This window comes from Stenella coeruleoalba (assembly GCF_951394435.1).
Source record: "Stenella coeruleoalba genome assembly, chromosome: 6".
Lineage (NCBI taxonomy): Eukaryota > Metazoa > Chordata > Mammalia > Artiodactyla > Delphinidae > Stenella > Stenella coeruleoalba.
This window is the reverse complement of record NC_137151.1, coordinates 98827865-98851662: the sequence shown is the minus strand read 5'-3', so window position 1 is coordinate 98851662 and position 23798 is coordinate 98827865. Positions and strand designations below refer to the sequence as shown.

General features: G+C 40.8%; 1 protein-coding gene across 1 annotated transcript in view; it reads left to right on the top strand.

Annotated features, from left to right (window-relative positions):
* DYTN (dystrotelin) overlaps positions 1–23798 on the top strand; it is a gene marked incomplete at its 3' end in the record, with an annotated part of 51584 nt that overhangs the window by 13630 nt on the left and 14156 nt on the right. Inside the window, exons 4-9 of the mRNA XM_079924362.1 lie at positions 593–678; positions 1189–1289; positions 5936–6007; positions 6281–6444; positions 10621–10732; positions 12204–12352. Coding sequence (XP_079780488.1) covers positions 593–678; positions 1189–1289; positions 5936–6007; positions 6281–6444; positions 10621–10732; positions 12204–12352 — 684 coding nt within the window. The remainder of the gene's footprint in view (positions 1–592; positions 679–1188; positions 1290–5935; positions 6008–6280; positions 6445–10620; positions 10733–12203; positions 12353–23798) is intronic.

Genomic DNA, 23798 nt, shown 5'->3' with positions numbered 1-23798 from the left:
GGGTGATGAGGCTCTAAGTGAGGGCCTGAGAACGGGTGGATTTTTTTAATATAAATGTTTGCTCCTTCTGCCTGCCTTTTGGTCCTTATCTCTGTTGTTTGGTTTCCCAGCTTGTGAGCCCTAAAGGAAGTGAGACTGCCTGGTCCAGGAGGACCCAGGAAGACCCAGGAAGATGCCTGTGTCTCCAGTGCCTAGGACAGTGCTTAGTACAGAGAAAGCACCCAATAAACATTTGTTGAACACATGAATGAATGAATAAATGAAGGATGAAATATTTTCATTCAATTCTTAGTTCTGTCAAATTCTAGATATAGGAAAACTGACCATGAAAAGAGTGAACTTGTAACACAGTGTCAGAAATGTCCATTCAGGGACTTCCCTGGCGGTCCAATGGTTAAGACCCTGAGCTACTGCTGCAGGGGGCGCAGGTTCCATCCCTTGTTGGGGAGCTAAGATCCCACATGCTGCACTGTGCAGCCAAAAAAAAAAAAGAAAGAAAGAAATGTCCATTCACAGTCATGGTTTTTATAAACCACTTCACCAAGAATAACCCTGCCTTCCCCATTCGTATCTCTGTTTTGTTGCCATGCAGCTCGGGAACGGGTTTTCTCAAGCTTGGACCTGCAGCCGCCGCCCTGATTGCCCTCTCAGGGGATAGTCCTCTTACAAAATACAGAGGTAACATATGTAGGAGTTTTGAATGTCTGAAGTGCGGTGACCACCAAATCTCTCCAACACATTATCTGCTTCACTCACTCCTGTATCCCCGCCACACTGCTCTGGTTCGACAAGGACTCAGCAACACTTAGAATTTTTCAAGATGTTGGTCTATGCTTTCTAACTATTCATAATTTGGTTATCCTTGATATTTATTTGTATAGGGATTATTCAGACACCAGTAGTTATTATTCCCTTAAAGACAGACTCTGCTCACATCGCCATTTACCAAACTTGTGGTCTTTGTCATTGATGTGCTAGATTATCAAAAAGTTGAAATGTGAATGTGTCTTCATTAGTTATCAAATTATTTAGTTTGGGAAGCCTTCAAAACAGCAAGCAAATAACCAAGAATTATAACTTTCGCCTTTATAGCCACAAATAAACTGTTTAGAATTCAAAGCACATATTCTTCGAAGATATATAGCAAGTATTCAGTTTAAAGATTTCTTTCCCCCCTTATGTGTCTAGCTCTTTTTCAGCTCTATGCAGAAAATAACAGGGGAGGTTATAATTCTGGGGGACGCATGACTCGAAGGATTTTGAGAAACCTACTAACAGATCTACAACAGGTAAATCTCTAATACTTAAGAATTCTAAATTTGTTCCAGTTATATTAGTCACATTTATTATTAAAGGATCTGATTTTTACAGTGTCAGTTCTACCTTAATATAGCTCTCCATGCAACCTCTCTCCTCTTTACCTGGTATTATCTGAATATAGGCTGATCTATTGCAATTGCTCCCTAACTGGTTTGCCCAACTCAATGCTCTCCTCTCTGCAACTCTTCCTCCACACAGCAGCCAGTGACTCTTCCAAAATGTAAATGTAAATGCCTAAAATTCTTCGTTGGCCATATTCTGTCATAGAATAAAACCTGAACTCAGCATCACAGGCAAAGCTTTCATGATTTGACTCAATCTTTCTCTTTTCAGAAAGAGGTAAATCATGATACTTATACAAATATAAAATGAACATGTATTCAAAATTTTATTTAATTTATTCATTAGAAGAGGGCTCCAGTAAGTTACAAGTAGTTGAAAGAAATAACCAAAGAACAGACAAGCTGATAGATTAAGAATGTTACAATGAATTTGCAGGTGGACCCAAGACTGACTTTGGGCTGAAGGGGAGGGTTGTCCCTCAACCAGGACAGAATTTATTTGCATGTCTATAGATCAGAATTATTTGCATTGTGATCAGTTGTCTACAAGTTAACATTAATGTCTACAAAATTATAAAATGGCTTAGTCAAAGACAGTGATGCATATCTCTATAGGTTCAGATAATCCCCATTGAAACAATATCCAGTGGTTTCTTTTGCGTATTCCACAGTGTTTAAGTTTTCCTTCCATCATTGTCACTCTTGCGTATCAAAATTTTTACTGTACCTGACATGCACCAAGTTCTCCATGCCTGACTTGTGCAGGTGCAATCTGTCTGCAACACCACTGCCTCTCCTTTCGCTTGACAAATACTGTTTGTCTTTCAAGATCACTCAAATATCAGTCACCTCCTCACTGAAAGCTCCTTTAACTCTTGTACATAATTTTGTTATAACACTTGTCAAATGTTGTTGCAATTATGTCCTAGGTATATGCTTTTCCCACTAGGCTGCTTCTCAAGGGCAAGAATTTTATCTCATTTATCTTTATGGCTTGAAAAGTTCTTGATACTAAAGCCTTCAACGGTGCTTAATGGGAACATAGATGAAATGCAACCCCGAATACTCAAATAGTTGCTTTCCATCATTTCCTATTCTTTGAGAATGTACACATGTAGTGTTGTTTTTATCCATACTAGGCAAGGGAATTTAACCCCCTTAAAGTAAATATGTTTCTTAAATATTAAAATGATGTAAAATCATGTAACCAAGCAAGATCTTCTGCAAATGGGTTAAGCAGGCTCTGGATTATCTTGTGTACAGTGGTCACTGTCCTTCTGTATCTTTTACCCCTATTTCAAGGATGTGTCTATTCTTCTTCAAGCCCCTGTAAAATCCCCAAACTAGGTTTTCCTCACCGTGAAGCCATAGTAATATTCTGTCATTTTTCCCCTGGGTCTGGACTGTAGGGGAGAAAAAAATTTCTTTTTCCTTGACCCATCTTAAGTTCTGTGACTGGGGCCCTATAAATTGGACTGGCAAAAGACAGAATTAACAAGAGAAAAACAAACCAAAGTTTAAATGTGTATGGTGCGTACACATGGGAACACCCAGTGATGAGTAACTCAAAGAGGTGGATGGAACTCAGGCTTGTAAATTATTTTACATTAAACAAAGGGAAGGGGGCTCTGGGCTTCTGGGTGGGGGGAGGCAAGTTATGAGAAAGTGACCGGGAAATAGATGGTGAACAAGGGTTGTTTAGTAAGGTTTGTTATGCAGATTTAAGTCTGTGAATTTTCCATTAATAAGAGTTGTTAAGAGTCCTCCTCTTCCTGATAGGGAGAGGGAGACACTATTGGTAAAAAGAAATTTCCTTTATAAATGTATATTTCCTTTACAAAAGGAAAACCTGTGCCCTGTTTTTATAGCTTTTTCTGCATCTACTGGTTCTCAATGGCCTTTAGTTCAAAACAATACGTATGCCAAGGGCTCGTATTTGGGGGTGACCTATTCTGGTACTCTTCAGAACCGAGGATTCTGAACTGAGGATAATTATGATACAGGTGGGAGTGGGTAAGGAAAGAGATTATCAGACAGGGAATATGATTTAGAAAAACCTATCCAAAATTACCTTTGCTTTGATTTGCCCTTAATAGTAATAGTTTATGTTCATATTGATTGTAATAATTAGTATTTAATGTATTCTGTAAATTCCAAAGAATATGTAAGATGTTCATATTTTTTAAGTGGAGCAATGATTTTTTTTTTTTAATTCCTAAGGTTCAAACATCATATGTAGTTATTTAAGAGCCGCTCTGGTGGTTGCAGCAGCACATGGGCCCTGTTTTCTGCTGACTCCAGGCATGTTAAGGAGCTACTTCCCCATCAATCCCAACATCTTAGGACTCAAGCTGCGGGGAGCCAGGGAGACTGGGAAAATCTGTCCATCCATTTGTGCAACCAGGCTTGTTACACTAAGGTGTTGAGGTGGATGTAATGAAAGAAGATGGACGGAGGGGCATTTTCCTCCTCCTGAAATCCTGTGCTGCTTCCTCACTACTACAGCCGGCCCCAGGCTCGCTCCCCATCCAAGAGGCCCTAAAAATCTGCCCTTGTTTCAGGCTCAACTGAGGTCAATGAGCTGCCGCATGACAGCTCCTGCAGCGCTGTCTCCCCCCCAATGCATTAGTAGGCTTCTGAGAAAGCTGTTAGGAAGGTGGAGATTTGCACGGCAAATTATCATCCCATTTACTACCATCAAGAACACTGAGATGGGTTCCCACAGAAAACTCCAGGCCCTACCGTGTAATCCCAACCCCTCGCGCAAGAATCGTCATTATCATTTCAAGTGGTGTTCTGCCTCTGCTGGCATGCTATCCAGCCACACTGCATCCTTCCGTAGAACACCTGCAAGAAATTAGTCAAACGGGCAATTCATCCACAAAATCTTTGTGCACACACTTAAAAGCCAAAAGTGTAGGTTAGAACCCACTACAGAAGTGAATTTTCTTTTGACTGGTGTCAGAATCACAGAGCTGGCAAGCGGGTCCTATCTGATCCACATTCCTTATTTTACAAATGAGGCTAAACCCCTTTCTCAGGGCTCAAGGACGCCGTCCAAATAAGTGCTCCAGTTAGCTCATCAGCACTCTCAGGCCAAAGTATGGTTAGTGAGTTATTTTTTCAGACAAAAGCCAAATAACGCATAGTACTTATTCAGCTGGTGATGGGGTTATTATCAATTTAAAGTACAAGCCATCTTGTCAGGATTACGCAAATGTTTGTTGACTTCTGTCTGGCTAATTGTCAGCAAAGTGGCTCTAAGTGCCACTTTCCTGATTAGAAGAATGTTTATTCGAGTTGATGGACTCAGCAGGGGGGTCTTTGAAATTACTTCTGAGCTTGGGAACAACGCCTGCTGACAGACTGTGCTGTAGAAGACATCAGATGTGAAACTGGGACCCACAACCAAATGGGCATAAATGGAGGTGACAGGTACATGTATCTGTGCATATAGATAATGTCAGGGCCAAGTCCCTGGCCATCTCGGCAGTCACAAGGGGTTCTCAGTCCCTTAGTTAAACTCCTTAATGGGACTGATTGAAAGATGGAAACCGTTGAGTGAGGTAGTGTAAATCAAGCCATTGGAATACACATCAGGACTGGGTGTGACAAAGCTTTGGGAGAACCCCTCAACAGAGTAAGGAGTCTTAGAGTGAGATCTCAATTCTGCAGCTAACTTGCATTTGTTTGTTTGTTTTCTTGCTTGTTTGTTGTACCTTGGACAAAATTCCAGGTCTCAATTACTCCTTGCTTTAAACAAAGATAATGACTGCCCTACCTCAGAAATTGGGATTTGTGAAAATGAGACAACGTGAAAGTGTTTGAAAAGGTTTCCTTAAAACTGCCCTGAACTTTGATACAGTATCGTCGTTACTTGTAATTCATAGGTGCACAAGGGCAAAGAAAGATTAAATATTTGACTGGCGTCAAAAGAAGAGAAACAGCCGGGCGCGGTGGCGCACGCCTGTAGTCCCAGCTACTCGGGAGGCTGAGGCAGGAGGATCGCTTGAGCCCAGGAGTTCTGGGCTGTAGTGCGCTATGCCGATCGGGTGTCCGCACTAAGTTCGGCATCAATATGGTGACCTCCCGGGAGCGGGGGACCACCAGGTTGCCTAAGGAGGGGTGAACCGGCCCAGGTCGGAAACGGAGCAGGTCAAAATTCCCGTGCTGATCAGTAGTGGGATCGCGCCTGTGAATAGCCACTGCACTCCAGCCTGGGCAACATAGCGAGACCCCGTCTCTAAAAAAAAAAAAAAAAAAAAAAAGAAGAGAAACAATGCAAGCCCTCCCTGTATTTCCCCCACTGCCAGACTTTCTTCTCACTCCTCCTCCCAGCTCTACTTCTTCCCACTTGTTCATTCATTATCTCTATTCATACACCGCACAAAACCCACACGTGTCCTGTTTGCCTAGACTGAGACAGCTCATCCAGCCTCAGACACCAGATACTTGTGACGCTATGGCCGTAAGCGCCACCGCTCAGGCATGACTGGTGGCCACCTATTTCTCCATTTCTTGATCGCTGACGTGGGGTTTCTTGCCTCTTGTAGATCCCGACTGTCATGGGGGAAAGTCGAGCTCTGTGCTCTGTGGAGAGCGCTACACGCAGCTGTTTCCAAGGGGTGAGTGCCATTCACATGTCCCTTGGACCTGGGGGGCAGACACCACTGCTGGGGGGCAGACACCACTGCTGACCCATTTAAATCACAGACCTACTACTCTACACCGCCTCCTAGACAACCTAATTTAGAGGTAGACTTGCCCCGACTTTGCATGTGATAAACTTCTTAAGCAGAGCCTACAGAAACAGAAGAGAAGATGAAAATACATTTTCATCTCTACAAGAGACCAAAGTTCTGCCTAGAGACACATCTGAGTGTGCCATGGTTTTTCAGGTGTTGAGCCCAGCAATTAAAGAAGAGAAATTCCTATCTTGGTTACAATCTGAACCTCCCATCCTCCTGTGGCTCCCGACCTGCTACCGACTGTCAGCCACTGAAATGGTCACTCACCCTGTTCGATGTCGAATCTGCAGGAACTTCCCCATCACAGGACTGAGGTAGAGTCATTCATCACTATTACATGGACCGTCACTCTCCAAATGGGTCTGGAGTTGGAGCTGCATCTCTCCAGATTGTTTTTTGTGGTCCTTCTCACACATCTAGAACTCAGTTGATTTTGGGGGGTCAATAATTTCCTGTATGAGTGATACTGCTTATAATACATTTTATTTTACCTTCTATAATTAATGGAATATTAAGTTCTATTGACACATACTCTGACCGCTAGATGTTTTTGTTCCTTAAGGGGAAATTTTTTTGTCTTTTGTTACCAAAAAATGCTGTTAAATACTTTGGAACCATCCATAATAATAACAATAGTTTACATTCTTTGCTTTTTTAAAAAGTTTTATTGAAGTATAGTTGATTTACAATGTTGTGTTAATTTCTGCTGTGCAGCAAAGTGGTTCAGTTAAACGTATATATATTCTTTTTCATGTTCTTTTCCGTTACGGTTTATCACAGGATATTGACTATAGTTCTTTGTGCTATATAGTAGGACCTTGTTACATTTGTTAAATGTTGAACAAGTGTTGGGTTGTGTAGTTCACGTGGATCATTTCATGTAAAGCCTGTTACAACTCTGTATAAATGTGGTATTATTATGCCTAATTTGCAGAGACACTAAATAACTTAAGCTCATATGGTTAGCAAGTGGCAGAGGCTACCGACCGAATCCAGGGTGCCTGCTTTGCAACCGTGATGCTCTGCTGCCGCCTTGTGCAGACAACTGAGAACATTCCTTGAACCCAAAGGAATGATGAGGCTTTGTGGGAGCAGCTTACGCCAGAGCTTCTCTGGCCTCGAGGAAAAGGCAGATTTGAAAGCTAGGTTTGGACATTGGAGATTCAGACCTTTCCACAGTTTTGAGGATGACAGTCAAAATCCCATATTAGGGAAAGGGTGTTGTAGTTCTCTTGTCAATACAACAATAAAGGGCTTCCCTGGTGGCGCAGTGGTTGAGAGTCCACCTGCCAATGCAGGGGACATGGGTTCGTGCCCCGGTCCAGGAAGATCCCACATGTTGCAGAGCGGCTGGGCCCGTGAGCCATGGCCGCTGAGCCTGCGCGTCCGGAACCTGTGCTCCACAACGGGAGAGGCCACAACAGTGAGAGGCCCACGTACTGCAAAAAAAACCCCAAAAAACAAAAACAAAAATGCCGCTGTGTGACTTTTCCTTTCTCCTAGAAATCTGAGGCAATGTACAGTTTTCATATATGCAGACAGCTGCGTGATCTGGGCATGGCCTTTAACCTTTCTAGACCTTGGTTTCTTTGTAAGCAAGAGGAGAGGTGGGTCAAATGATGACTTAGACTTCTTTTAGCTGTAACCTTCTGAGTCTATTAGAAATTGCTTGAATGTATTACAGTTCTAACCTTAAACCTGTGTTTTTGGCTCTCAGAAAACTCCAGCAATAGCCTCAAGGCTTTTAGTTTCAGTGAGATTCATAAAGACATTTTAGAGCAGAAGTGTTTGCAGATCTGGAAGCATAGCAGGAAGAGGCAAAGACTTGACCTCCTAAAGTAAGAGAAGCTACAAAGCCCAGAGCTTGTTCCTAAGACAAGTGTTCGATTTTAGCAGAACGTGTCACATTTATGCCCTGTGATAGCCATGTAAGTTTGAAATGAAATTAGGGGGAAAAAAGTTGGTTCTCTATGAGTAAAGCCATCAACAACAGACCAATCTCTTTATCCACACTGCACCCCTTTCTCACACACCTGTCGGTAGTTTCAGAGCATGGAGGAAATAAGCCAAGATTAGGGTCAGTGTATTGTCCTAACAAGTCAACTGTAACCATACAGTAATGCTAAATAAAGCAGCCAGGACAGGTGGCTCATCAAATCATCTTTATAACAAATGCTTTATGTTATAGACTTCATGTCTCCCCAGTTACGCATGCTGAATGATTTTCAAAGCTTTGTAAAAACTTTGCAAGGCCGAGAGGGCAGGGTTTACTAGCCCCATTTTCTTCATTGAAGAAACTGTCATTCATTTAATTTCCTTCAACTAATGTTCTTTGAAAACCTGCGTTGTTCCAGGTATCTTCAAAACAATGAGCTTAAGTTTCCATTTCAAGGTCACCTAGTAACAGTGGCATGTGACTCAAACTCAAGTCTCCTGCCTTGGTGGTCTATTAACAGGGGTTAAAATAGCTGGCTCTCCATTTAGATGGTATCCCTGGGCTCAAAACCTAATGCTACCACTTACTACGTAGTTGTGTAACTTTGTGCAATTGCTTAAACTCTCTTTGAATCAGTTTCTTCAAATGAGGATAATAATAAGAATGCCTTGCCTTAAAGAACTTTCATGGGGATTAACTATGTCAATGCATGTCCACTGCCTGCTACACAGTAAGGGCTCAAAAATGTTTGCTACCGTGATAGCCCTTCAACACTCTGTATTAATATCCTACCCTGGGACTAGATGTCAGGGACGGCAGTGAACAAGGACTGTGAGAGTTGGTCTCATGGTATTTGCACCCTCCTGCTCTGCCTTCCAATGACTTTGGTCAGAAGCCCTTCTGCCATCTGGCCTCAGGAACATTGCAAGTGTTTTTTTTGTTTGTTTTATTTTTGGTTTTTTTGCGGTACACGGGCCTCTCACTGTTGTGGCCTCTCCCATTGTGGAGCACAGGCTCCAGACGCGCAGGCTCAGCGGCCATGGCTCACGGGCCCAGCCGCTCCACGGCACGTGGGATCTTCCCGGACCGGGGCAGGAACCCATGTCTCCCGCATCAGCAGGCGGACTCTCAACCACTGCGCCACCAGGGAAGCCCCATTGCAAGTTTTTATTCCTCCATTCTCCACAGTTACCTGTAGGTCTGATAGGTCTGAAAAGCGCTAACCCTTCTTCTTCACCCCAGTCTGCATTACCTTACTCCTCATCTTTCTACCTGGGATTTCCTCTACTTTAATCTCCCACCCAGCATTCTATGCCTAGCATGAGTCTCAGCTCTTCCAGAAAAATTTATCAGACCATACCAGCTCCCAGGGATGTCCCCCATCTCTCCTACAGCATGTATTTTCCATGCCTCTTACTCGGCACTTCATCACACAGTATCTAATTTTGCTAGTTAGTACCTCAAGCTTCCATATCATGTCTTTGCAGCCAGATATGAAATTTGAAGAGCATAGGAATCTTGACATAGTTTAATTTTTATAACTTTGAAGACCGGGGTTGAAAACTCAAATGCTATTGGGGGCAAGGCAAGGAGTATAAATGAGGGCAGTAGTCTGGGGAGGGACTGTCTTATAGGTGTAGCTGTCCCCTTGTCCTCGCCCATTGCTGCCGTTGATGAGGAAGACCCTACTTTATGCCGTATCCTCTGTAGTTGAAGCAGGAAAAAAAGTATAGATCCCTGATATTTTGCAGACAAACAATATGATCCCACTCATCCTTAAAAGTTACTAATTCATGGCTATAAGGTCTCACCAGCCCTCCCCAATATCACAACATGTTCCCTGAGTGCCCAGAGACACCCTTCCCTACCAGAGTGTCTCAAGATTTCCGCCTGTCGTTCTGATCACAGGAGATTTAAGATTGTAACTGTCCATAACAGAAAGCCTGCAACACTGATGTGTTAAGAAACTTGGGTGTGGTGGTCACTCAGTCCTGGCTGGTGAGGAACTCCCTCTCTTCCACATTATTCTTTCCTACATACAGATTTCTGATAAATGACACATTTATTTTAGATTCTTTATCTATGGTTTTATTTTCCCCAACACCACACAAGAATACAGGTCCAATATCATCATATCTCACACATTTCCAGAGAAGCTAGAATTCAAACTTTTTGGAAATCTCCCGGTTTCCTTTAAGTTGGCAATTAAATTCCAATTAGCTGAATGAATTATGCAGCTGCACAAATGTGGCTGCAGACTTAAGGGCCTATCCTAAAGGTTGTAGCACATAATACCCTGCATGTAAAAGACACTTGGTATTTGGGGGGCGGGGTGGAGAGGATGAATCCGGCCTCTATATGATAGTTTGTTGACAAAACTATATTAATTTAATGTCATGTTATAAAAATGCCAACAAAAGAAGACAACTTTATACTCACTCGATAGCTCAGACACCTCCTGTATATTTTAGGGTGCTTATTCTCCACCTGAATAATACTTTCTTTGCTCACCTCCTAGTAGTGATGTAAGTCACACTTCCATTTTAATTGGCAGATACCGCTGTCTGAAGTGTCTCAACTTTGACATCTGTCAGGTGTGTTTCTTATCTGGTCTTCAGAGCAAGTCCCACCAGAAGTCTCATCCTGTGATGGAGAACTGCATCCAGGTAACATCTAATGCCGTGTACCGAACTATTCATGAATCTTATCAGTGAAAGCTACAGCAATTAAAAAACTTTTCCTCCTGGAAAACCACAGGTTCTGCTCCTTTCATACATATAATATTTAAGACTAAGGAAGTGGCAAGCTCAACCTTAAATATCTCTCAATATACATATACTTTCTTTACACTGTAGATTTTAATAAACCTTTTGGGGATAAGAAAAGGCCAGAGTCTAATGTGAAACCATTGACTCCTACTGTGCACTAGAAAATATCTGAGCGGTAAGAGGGGAGAGGCATTGGAAATGGACACAGATTAAAAAGAAAAAGCCCTGGTTTGGTAAAATGATGCCTCAAGGTCTCTAGTTGCTAGTACATTTCGGGAATTTTCTTTTTTAACATGTCTTTTCCTGAGCACTAAAATTCAAGTAATTTTTTCCTTAGGAAAAACAAAAGAGAAAGATTTCTATCTCAGTTTTGACTGGAAAAGTGTAAAACTAAGACTTCATAGCTGACTTTCAAAATTTTTTAAAGAAAATTATAATACTCAGCAAGAGAATTCAGCTCTTGCTAAGAAGAAAGAGAAATAGGATAATTTTAAAGCAGAGAGCATTTCAATTTTTCCAGAAAGGACACTCTCTTTTCATCACTGAGTATGAGTCCGTTTCTCCATGCAGATGGCCTCATCCCCAAATTTCACAATAGTGAAAAATATTGATTAATTACCTTTACTGAGGACAGTTCTCCCCTCATTCTCTCTTTACCATGAATGGTCCACAAAAGTCATGTGCCTCAATCTTGTCAAATAATTTTCAATGAATATTGCTTTACTAAATTTTATTAACCCAGATCCTCAGATTATTGGCCTATGATCCTCTTGTTTCTAGAAGTCTGGGGAGAAATAGGGCTTATTGATATTAGACTGACACCATGTGGTCATTTTGTTATTACACTTTAGATTTCAAGGGTTGAATATTTTTAATTAAAGGTCTCGTTGCTTTGTTTCCTTTTGCCTTACCTGTGGGGGGGACTTCAGGTGGTCTGAGAATCCATTGATATTTTATACAAGACTAGATGTATGAGGATTTTTCTGGAAATAAAATCTCAGAGGAATCCTCCAAATTAGTAACCACAGGCTTAGTCCTCTTTCATGCCTTCTTCTAGCTTTCATACCTTCTTCTAGCTTTCATACCTTCTTCTAGCTTTAACCTTCCCCATTCCTGGGTTGCTCTAAGGAACAGGAGTTTTTGTAGAAGTTGGGGGGTATTTAATTTGGAAACATATACTATATGTATGTGTATAGAGAGAGGATGTGAAGAAATTCAGGTAGTAAGGAAGTAAGATGATTTTTCTGTGGACATCACGGTAAGTGAAATAATTTCAGAAACTTCCATGGCGGCCAATCCACCCACGTAAGGAAAGAAGACCACTTTAAGACTGATCTGATGCCCCTTGTTCTGTTGGCCATTCCAGCAGGTGTCAACAAAAGACAATACAAAACTCTTCCTCAGGACCCTCAGAAACAACCTGCTCCAAGGGCGCTGTAGGAGGAAAGAAGCTGCGAGAAGGCAGTGGCTGCTGGACCAGGTGAATCCAAGGGATGTGGCTAACCAGGCACAGGCCAGGTGAGTGTCTCCGAGTGACAGTCGTGCAGGTTAGCAACCCAGAGCCTGGGTACTAGGTTATGAAGCCAGCAAGCAGGGAAGGGGTAAAGATGCTGTTCCCCTCTAGAAGCGACCTTTAATTTTAAAGTAGACTGCGAGACAAAAATACCTTTAAGTGGCCCATCCAATCATTTAGAGTTATCCCAACTAAAGACCTCAGGCAGACACAGAAGATTTTTAGTATTAGAGTATTTGAATAACTTTCTCCAACATCTTTCTTTTTTGTTGGGTTACTTTTGAAAGCCTAATTCAGAATTAATACTTATTTTTTAAAAAAGGAAAAGAAAGACACATTCCATCACTCACCGATGAGTGCTATTCACATTTCAGCATTACCAGATCAGGAATTACGCTACAGACACAACTTTTCAACCTTTTCTCCATTTACATTAAACGGAGAGCATTTTCCCTGTCATTAGCTTCCAAAATATCGTTTCAATGACCTCACTCTTATCCTTATAAGGAAGTGCCGTAATTCACAAGCAATCCCTTAACATTTTGGTTATTTTCAAATTTTGCCCCCCACCAAAATTCTGTAGTCAGCATCCCTACACACGCATTTTCTTATATTTTATTAAGATAAATTCTCTCAGGTAAAACCATTGCATCAAAAGTTGTGAATTTTGTTAATCCTCAAAATTCAGAATGCCAAACTATGCTTCAGAGGGTCATCTCAAAGGATGTCCCAGCACCACCGGTATCTGAGATCGCCCATCACATACCTGAGCACCAGCCTAAAGATGACTTTTTAAAAGTCTTCATGGGGCTTCCCTGGTGGTGCAGTGGTTGAGAGTCCGCCTGCTGATGCAGGGGACACGGGTTCGTGCCCCGGTCCGGGAAGATCCCACATCCCGTGGAGCGGCTGGGCCCGTGAGCCATGGTCGCTGAGCCTGCGCGTCCGGAGCCTGTGCTCCGCAACAGGAGAGGCCACAACAGTGAGAGGCCCGAAAAAAAAAAAAAGTCTTCATGACCTTAACTACTGAAGTAACTCCTTCTTTATAATTTAAAATTTCAGAAGATAAAGGAAAGAGGTACTGTTTCCATGGGATTATGATCATCAGACTTTTGGGAGAAGAAAACCCAGAATAATTCATTCACTCTTATTTTATCTACCAGAAGTATAAGAATAGATCACTTTAATCAAATTGGTATTCATTTATTAATTTCTTTTGTAATTCTCTAAACTTTTCTCAGACATCTACCAGCATATTTCCTTCTTGATCCCAGACCCTATTTCTGTGGTCATTTTGTCACTTTTTACAGTTTGGTATAATTTAATGTATTTTTACAGCTCTTTAAAGGGAAAAAAAAATGCATGTTGACTTTGCATTAGATGCCATGCCTTATACCTGTACCACATTTTCCTAGCAGGTGGTTATCAATGTATTCTTTTTTTTTTTTAAATTTTTGGCTGCATCGGGTCTTTGTTGCTGCGCGTGGGCTTTTCTCTAGTTGCGGCGAGCGGGGGCTACACTTCAGTGCGCGGGCTTCTCATCACAGTGGCTTCTCTTGTTGCAGAGCACAGGCTCTAGGCGCGCTGGCTTCAGTAGTTGTAGCAAGTGGGCTCAGTAGTTGTGGCTCGCGGGCTCTAGAGCGCAGGCTCAGTAGTTGTGGCACACAGGCTTAGTTGCTCCGCGGCATGTGGGATCTTCCCGGACCAGGGCTCAAACCCGTATCCCCTGCACTGACAGGCAGATTCTTAACCACTGTGCCAGCAGGGAAGCCCCAATGTATTCTTAAAGTTAGAGAATTTGGATATCATCTTGATGTATAGCTTTAATAGAGTACAAATAATTTAAATTTTAAAATAGAAACAAAGATATCAGATGCCAATTCATCTGTCTTCTTCAGGCCATTTATTTCACCTTTCCCTGACAGAGTGACAGTAAATTAGGACAATTAATCAGCTGGATTTATTGAATACTTGAGATCTTGTCGAAATTCCTCCATTCTCATAGTTAGAACACAAAGATCCATGCTCTTATGTGCATTTCTTTTGGCCACAGAAGCCTGCCTGATCTTTTACAAATTCAAAATATGATGGCATTCCTCACGCACTCATTTTGCCCAAACTTCTGTGCCTTAAACCCCTCCATTAGCTTCCCATTGTTTTTAAGCTAAAACCTAAAAGTTGTAAGATGACTTAGAAAACTCCTGCATGTTTGAGCTACCCTGGGAACCTCTCCAGTGTCATCTCCCCACCGACCTCTGTGCTCCAGCCCTGATTCCTCCCTCCTCCCCATAAGACTAAGCCAGATCCCCCCACTCTTAAGACGTAAACCTTTACTTTAAAGAATTCATATTCCTAGGGCTTCTCTGGTGGCACAGTGGTTGAGAGTTCGCCTGCCGATTCAGGGGACGCGGGTTCGTGCCACGGTCCGGGAAGATCCCACATGCCGCGGAGCGGCTGGGCCCGTGAGCCATGGCCGCTGAGCCTGCGCATCCGGAGCCTGTGCTCCGCAACGGGAGAGGCCACAACAGTGAGAGGCCCGCGTACCGCAAAAAAAAAAAAAAAAAAGAATTCATATTCCTAAACCACTTCTCTGTATGACTTGACGCCTACCTCCTAAATACTTGTGAAAGTTCTGCTCAAATGTCATCTCAACCTTAAGGCCTTTCCTGACCACCCATTTATCATTTTAGCCCCTGTTCCCACTCTGGCACTCGCAATCCTCCTCCCTTGCTTTATTTTTCTTCAAAGCATTTCATCAGCATCTGACGTTATACAACTTTCACTTTTAGTTAAAATTTTTTTTTCGATAATGTAAGCTCCATCGGGGAAGAAACTTTTATTGTTTTCAGTTGTATTTCCAGAATCTGTAAAAATGTCTGAATATGATAAATGCTCAATGTGTTTGTTGAATGACTGACAGACCGAGTAATAAAATGGATGGATGCATGATGGAGGGATTAATGGATTGATTGATAAAGTGGGTCTTTTAGAATGGGGTATGAAAGTGTCTCAAGGAGTAATTACCCAGTGTTGGAAGACGTTAGTGAAGTTTGAACCTGGGACAGAGAGACACAGAAGTCTTGTTCTCAGCCAACTCTGTGTGTGGCCTTGGGAACTGTTTCTAAGACTTGGTTTCTTCACCTGAGAATAGGGATATCTTCACCTGAGAATAGGGATAACCTGTCCTTCCTATTCCCAGAGTAATATTTGTGGAGACAAGATGAGGAAAGGGAATTGCAAGTCCTACGCAAAGCTAGACGTTCTTTAAATGTTGGTGTGTTATATTCTGTTCACCAGAGTACAATTGAGTTGTTCACCAAAGTAAAATTCTAATGGAATAATTTGCACTTTAGCCTAGAAACTGATGAATTCAAAAATTCTGATTAGTGATTGGTCAAGGGGAAATTAATGTGGAATATTACTATTTTACATTGTGATAATAGGCAAAATCATATCCTTGCTATCTATTAAGTTGGCACATTGGTACTGACCATCTTCTAAGAGATTCATGGTTATTGCCAAATGGTAATATTGAATTCATTCATTGATTCAGCAAACATTCTTCATCCTAATAAGCCTCCTTCCTTTTAATGTGGATTCCATGCAATAGCTTACAGTGATAATATTTTCACTTACAAAAACATAACTGAAATCCAGGTACCAAATATTACCACTATTATTATATATTTTGGGACATTCTTATAAATATACTAAAAAATGAATATAAAAACTGTGAAAAAGAACACACAAAATTACTTCCATTTACAGCTAATATGATTGTGAATCCCCAAGAAACCACAAGTAACTCTAGCTAAAACTGTAGAATTAATTGGTTTTGAGTGGTGGAAAATAAAATATGTATGCACAAATAGCTCTTCACAATAGCTAGCTAGAAATTTTATAAAAATCCCGTTTACAATACCTGTAAAATTATTTTTTAAAGAAACTAGAAAAAACTTAAAAAAGATACAAAACCCATATAAGGAAAGCTGTAATATTTGATTGAATATACAGAAAACAAGACCTGAGCAAAAGGGAGAAACATAGCAAATTCCTAAAAGAGAAGACACTAACATAACAATATACACGATTCAAAAATTAACCTTAAAATCAGTACTCGCGATGCTTCTTTGGTCATTTGCAGCCATGCACAGAGTGGGAAAAAAATGTGAGTTGCCTGATGCACAGCTGAGGTAGAACTGAGTGACACCCTGCCTTCTGGTTTCTGCCCTTAGAGTATAAACACGTGTCCTTTACACAGTCTATCTTGTGCCATGTTTTTCACATTTTTGTGCTTTTTCTTGGTGACTTCACTATTGCAAATAGCCTCCAAACATGGTGCTGAAGTGCTGGCTAGCGTTCCTAGCGCGAGAAGGCTATGATATGTCTTAACAAAAACTACGTGTATGAAATAAGCTTCGTTCAGACACGAGTTACATGGGTTCAATGTTACTGAATCAACAGTAAACATTAAACAGTATACATATATCTTTAAATAGAAACACATGGGGGTGGGGGATGGGATGAACTGGGAGATTGGGATTGACATATACACACTAATATGTATAAAATAGATAACTAATAAAAAATAGAGAAAAGAAACACATGAAAAACAAGGTTATATATTGATAGGTTGATGAAAATATTCTGACCAGAGACTTCCAAGATCCTAACCCTGTGTTTCCCCCAGGAGCCATCGTTCAGTTTCCACTAATTCATTGTTCACGTGACTGCAAAGAGTATAGCTACCATGGATAATAAGAATGAACTGCATTTAAATTAAATGCATTTCCAAATAGAATCATGATGTTTTTTAAATAAGATAAAATAAATTTGAAGACATGTTGAAAGAATAAAGGTACAAGGATATTTAAAATTGTGGAAATAAAAAATAGTGAGAGGGGCAGGACAGGAATAAAGACGCAGACGTAGAGGATGGACTTGAAAACACGGGGAGGGGGAAGGGTAAGCTGGGACGAAGTGAGAGAGTGGCATGGACATATATACACTACCAAATGTAAATTAGATAGCTAGTGGGAAGCAGCCGCATAACACAGGGAGATCAGCTTGGTGTTTTGTGACCACCTAGAGGGGTGGGATAGGGAGGGTAGGAGGGAGGGGATATGGGGATATATGTATACATCTAGTTGATTCATTTTGTTATACAGCAGAAACTAACACAACATTGTAAAGCAATTATACTCCAATAAAGATGTTAAAAAAAATTGTGAGAAGGGTTGTTCTTCAACAGGTGTTAAAACTTACTCTAGAGCCACCATGACCAAATAATATAGTATAAATCATAAATGGGTATATTGATCTGAGGATAAGAATACAAAATTTGATTAATGATCCAAGCATAAATGAGAGCCTAACATATGAGAAAGGTGGTATTTCAGTTCAGTGGAAAAAGATGCCTAACTGGCTATCCATCAGGTATCCATTGTTTTGCCCCATAAATGAAAATAAATTCCAAATTGATTGAAGTTTAAATGTAAACATAGTTTAAAATAAAAATATTAGAAAAATTTAGGAAACCTGGGGTCGGAGGAGACCTTTCGAAGCAAGACAACAAAATAAGGAATCATGAAGTAATAGAAACACACATATATATGATGACATGCGAATGTAGACATTGTCTCATGGTAAATGATATTATAAACAAAATCAAAACTAAGTCTCAGACTTGGAAAAATATTTTCACTAAGAGGATAAACTGTGCTATGGAAAGGTCCCTACAAATTGATAGGAAAAACTGAAAAAGAAGAAGGAGAAGATGAAGAAGAGGAAGAGGAAAAGAAGGAAGAGGAGAAGGAAACGGAAATAAGGAAGAAGAAAATGAGGAAGAGGAGAGCGAGGGCGAGGAGGAAAAGACTCCAAGTATATAAATAGGCAAAATCACAGAAGAGGAATTCCAAATGGCCATGAAACACACAAAGATATGCTCATCTTAACTAGCGGTTAGACAAATGCCAATTAAAGGAACAATGAGATATTGTCACTTTCTTTAACAGAATGGCAAAGAGTAAATGAATAACGTCCAGTGCTGGTGAACATGGAAGAAATTAGGTCAGCTGGACATTTGGTTGAAGTACAAATGGCTATAGACTTTTCAGAAAATAATCTGAAAAATCATTCATTCAATAAATCTTTAGTGAACACTCTTCTAGGCACTCGGGATATATCAGGGAACAAAAGAGATGAAGATCTCAAGGAGCTTTCATTCTACTGGGGAAACTAGACAATTAAAAATAGGCATATACATGAATTATAATAATATATTAGGAGCTAAAAGTACTAAAGTAAAAGAAAGAAAGAAGAGCCAGGTAAGAGAGAGCAAGACTTAGAGGGAGTGTTGGTAGCAAATTTAAACTGAGTGGTCTTAGTGGTCCTCAGTGAGAGGTGACATTGGAACAAAGCCTCGAAGGAGGTGAGGGAGTGAATCTTACAGGTACCTGCAAAAGCATACCGCTAACTGAGACTGCCAACTGAGACACACACAGGAGTGTGCCCGGCAGCTCCAAAGAACAGCAAGGAGGCTAGTGTGGCTGAATGGAACGAAGGAGGAAATATTGACAATAGCCTAAAGGGGGCAGCGTAGAAGCAAGGCTATATAAATATTTTCCTAAATTTTTTCCTAATGTTTCTATTTTGAATTTTAATTTAAATGTTCAACCCATTTGAAATTTATTTTAGCAAAGGTCTAGCTTGCTTTCTTTCAGATGGATAGCCAATCTATCTTTTCCCACTTCAATGAGATACCAACTTTGTCACATATTAGGGTTCCTTATATACTTGAATCAATTCATAAAATTTATATTCTCTTCCTCAGATCTAGAGGTCAATTCTTGTGCATATACTAGATGTATGGTCATGGTGGTGCTATATTAAGTAGAAGGATAAAGTTGCTGTCATCTGAAATGGGGGAGGCTATCGGTGGAACAGTATCATAGGGGAAGATCAGGAGTTTGGAACATGTTAAGATTGACGTGTCTCTCAGACATCCACATGGAGATGTTGAGTAGGCAGTTTTCCATTCGTGTCCAGAATTTGGGAGAAAGTCTACTGGAGATCAAATTTGTGAATTTTTGACATACATGTTTTCTTTTGTTTTTGTTTTTTTTTTTTGCGGTACGCGGGCCTCTCACTGTTGTGGTCTCTCCCGTTGCGGAGCACAGACTCCGGATGCGCAGGCTCAGCGGCCATGACTCACGGGCCCAGCCGCTCCGCGGCATGTAGGATCCTCCCAGACCGGGGCACGAACCCGTGTGCCCTGCATCGGCAGGCAGACTCTCAACCACTGCGCCACCAGGGAAGCCCGACATACATGGTTTTAAAAGCCATGGGATTGTATGAGATCACCAAATAGACAGTGTAGATGGAGAAGAGAGGAAAACTGAGAACTGAACCATGGGACACTCCACATGACACAGTTGGAGAGAAGGTGAAAAACCAGCAAGGGAGGCTGAGAAAGAGTGATGGATGAGGCAAGAGGAAAACCAAGAATGAGGAATCCTGGAAGACAGGTAAAGAGAGTGTTTCAGGGAGGAGGGCATGGTCTGCAGTGTCAAATGCTGCTGCTGGGTCAAGTAAGAATTGACCTTTGGATTTAACACTGAGGAACTCATTGATGACCTCAAAAGGAGTATTGTAGGACAGTGGTTGTAGAAAAAAATCAGACCAGAGGCAGTTTAAGAGAGAATGGGAGTTGAGGAATTCAAGATACCAAACAAGAAAATTCTTTCCAGGATTTTTTTTTACTATAGAGGGAACAAAGAGCTAGTGTAGGTAGTAGAGCATCTGAAGTTAAGAGAAATGTTTGGTTATGACGGGGAAAATAACGGCATGTTAGTATACTGAAGGGGATGAGTTTGTAGCGGGAAAACTTGATGATCTGGTGCAAGAGAGGGGAATTGTTGGAGCAATGTCATTCGGCAGCCAAGGTGGGATGGAATCTATGCACATGTGGAGAGATTGGCTTTAGAAGAATGGTACCTACTAAACATAAAAATGTACACAAGATTTGGCCCTTGATCCATTTTTGGAACTCTGTCCTATACGAATAAGAGCACTACTACATAGAAAATAAGATAAATGTTGTAGCATTGGAGGGGGGGCACTAAATAAACAAACTGAAGATACACTGGTAGACAAATGGTCGATTATATACGATACAACATACAAGAGAACATAGTGAATCTACTTAAGGACAAATTTTAGTACCTATCTACTATACTAGAGGGCATTCATCATCATACATTAAGAGAAAAAGGCAAGTGGCAGAATTATGTGTATGGAATGATGCCATTTTCGTTTCAAAAACAAATTCAATATGTACTTTGCTGTTTGTAAGCATCTGTGTGAATGCAGAAAATGGTGTTGAACAACCCCAAGGTGTTAAAATGATTTGAGACGGGGTAGGAATAGAGTGTGTTACTCAGAAGCTGTGTGACAAAGAAGTCATGGGTTACGCTTTTTTCTACCCCAAAGTGCCCACTCCTTAAACACATAATTAAAGTGTACCAGAGTAATCGCTTCTTTCCCTATACTCTCATTGCATTCTGTAGAAATAATCGCACTATGTCAGAAATGATTGTGTATTTGTCTGTTCATTACATGTAAAGTCTCTGTGAGCAGCGAGTTCTCTGCTTTTTTTAAAAGAAGTCTTTTTATCTGCAATAACTCAAGATGGTAAGATGCTTCAAATAGTTTTTGAATAAGGGAACGAAATTAAATGGAATTGTATAAAATGGAATATGCCTGACCTTAAACTAGTCTACTCTATTCTATGCTCTTTTAGATATGACATAATAAACACACATCTGCACTTAGAACCCCTAGTATCTGACCTGGACAAGATGACCTGGGGGATTTTCTGTAGTCATCCCTGAACTTCTCTGTATTCTCATTTTTAGATTATCAAGAAGGAGGGAAATGGAATTTTTGTTCCTATTATTGGCTATTTAGCTCTCTATCAACTAAGTAGTTGGAAAAGAGCACAGAGGAAAAAGTTGAACTACTTTATTGCTATTTTTGGATATTAAATTGACTAGCTGATTTGACATTTTTTCTAAAAAGACTCTCCTCAATGTCATACCTGATCATTAAAAATTATTACAACCTCTCATAAAATTCTACTTTTGTAACAGGCTCTCCATTCAGTACAATAGATCTGAAACACCGAGGTATGTAAGTCCAACTAGACCAGTAGAAACAGCAGCCACAGAGGCCTTCAAACAAATACCTCAAAGAGTATCTCTGGCTCAACAAACCAACGGCAGTAGCGCACATCATCAGGTGAGTCCGAAGGGGAAAAGAACAATTAAGGCACAATTAACGGATAAAGTGTAGCTTTGAGGGGACTCTTCCCAAGTCTACATCCTAAAGGGAAGCTGTATTCAACTTTGATATTTTTAAATTACTCCAGTGTCCGTAGATACTAAGTCTCTGCCCGAAACTTTTAAATATAGCTTACTTACAGACAAGGCTTTCTTCTGCCCACAATACCTTAACTTGACTCTTCACTATCTAAGATTCGATGTAATTAAAAAGTAGGGAAAAAGAGAAAATTAGTTCATCCGTACATAAAGAAAACGTTCAGGAATTTTCAAAGGGAAGAGATGAGAGAGGAAAGTGAAAGAAACATAAGAGGGAAGAAACTTTTTTTAAAAATCCCAGTGAAATTTTTTTCATCAAAGGAATTAGAAATGCTTCTTTTTGTTGTTTTTTTAAGCATACAGTCTGCAACTCCTTTATCATGTTTTCAATCAGTTGTTGACTTGCCCTCCCATGTGCAGCTCCACTTGTAGGTGTCCCTTCATCATTGTAATCAGTACAGTCAGATCCTAAGGGAGGTCTTCAAAATATGATCATCTGTGATGTTTTTCAATCATCAAAGAGAAATTAGAGTTCTCATACTGCAGTTGTTCCTGGTAGAAGTGTGAAGAGGAGAGTAAGTCTTGTGCCCACCCAGGAACGAGCAGCCCATGCGCTGCCTCTGGGTGAGGTTTTTCAGGTCTGTGTGCGTTTTCATCAGCAGCTCATGCAGCTGCACCACTCAGACACCCCTCACTGCACATCCAAGAACGCCTCTGGCTGGAGTGCCGGGCAGAGAGCAGGAGTTACATGTGCGGGGACAAATGAAGAGCTGCTCCATTTCCTGCTTCGAATAAAAGAAGAAAAAAAGCCATTTTCACAATGCGACAGTTTGTTTCACTTTAACATTGCTTTGTTCTGAGGCAAGAAATTTAAAAGAGGTTTTGCTTTCCCTCCTTTATTTCACTTTCTTTTTACTCCCTGTCACCTCTTTCTCATTTTTAAAGTTGCTACAGCCTATCTTTTGTACGTAATACATTTCTTTCTTTGATTAAAAAGAAAAACATTTTTAATTATACAAATAAGACCTGAATCTGTTTGCCTTAAAGAAAGTTAAAATATTACAGATAAGGGTAAAGTCCTTTTCAGCCATAATTCCCAGCCCACATCTGGTCCCGAGTTTTCCAGAGGTAATCTCTTTGGGGTATATCTTTGCAGACCTTATACTATGCATCCAGATATTCAGATATTCGTACGTGTGTGTGCCCAAAGAGGGCAAATTGTTAGTATCTATTAAACTTAAAACCTGGGAACCTTGCACATGTATGCACAAGGAGGCATGTACCACTTTGTTCATTGCAACATTGCTTATAATTCTGAAAAGTTGAAAATAGCTTAGTGTCCTTCCATTGCAAATGACTAAATAAACCATGGTATCTAGTCTCTGGGTATACCATGGTAGGTCCATATGTGCTAACCTGAAATGCTTCTCAGTTGCATAACGATAGGTACCATATGATAACATTGATATTAATGATGTAAAGCTCACTGATTCAAAGTGATCTATGCTAGGCATGTAGAAACTGTTTGAATATTTGAATGAAGAGGCAGGCAGGCACTGGTCACTCAGAAGGGCCACAAAGAGCATGTAACAACCAGAGAATGTGACTTCAAGTCTGTAGCTCACTTTTTCTCCCTTCCCTACTCTCTTCCTCTTGTAGGCTGTCCCTGTGGAAGAATGTTCTCAAGGTGGCCAGTCCCTCTTCAGATCATTTGTAGGGAGGAGAAACGGCCACAGAGTAAAGCCACAGCTGCTTATAAATGTAGAGTAATGAAATCCAACCTCCCATTCAGATGAGTGGGTGCCACGGGCTGGTACATGGTGCCCCAGGAGCCTGGGCCAGGCTGGGTCAGGTCAGGACTTGCTCTTGGGGTGCAATTCAGGAACCAGACTGTGATTTGAGAGATAAGGTTTGGTGAGAAAATCCTAAATGAGAACTGAGCTGATCATTATTAACTCAAAGAGACTTGGTGAATGCAAAGAGTAGTGATGAGTTCCAGTACACAAGCAACGGAAAGATAAGAAACTCTCAGTAGAAGGTGGAAGGTAGAAGTGAAAGATTTCTTGAACCAAGAGAA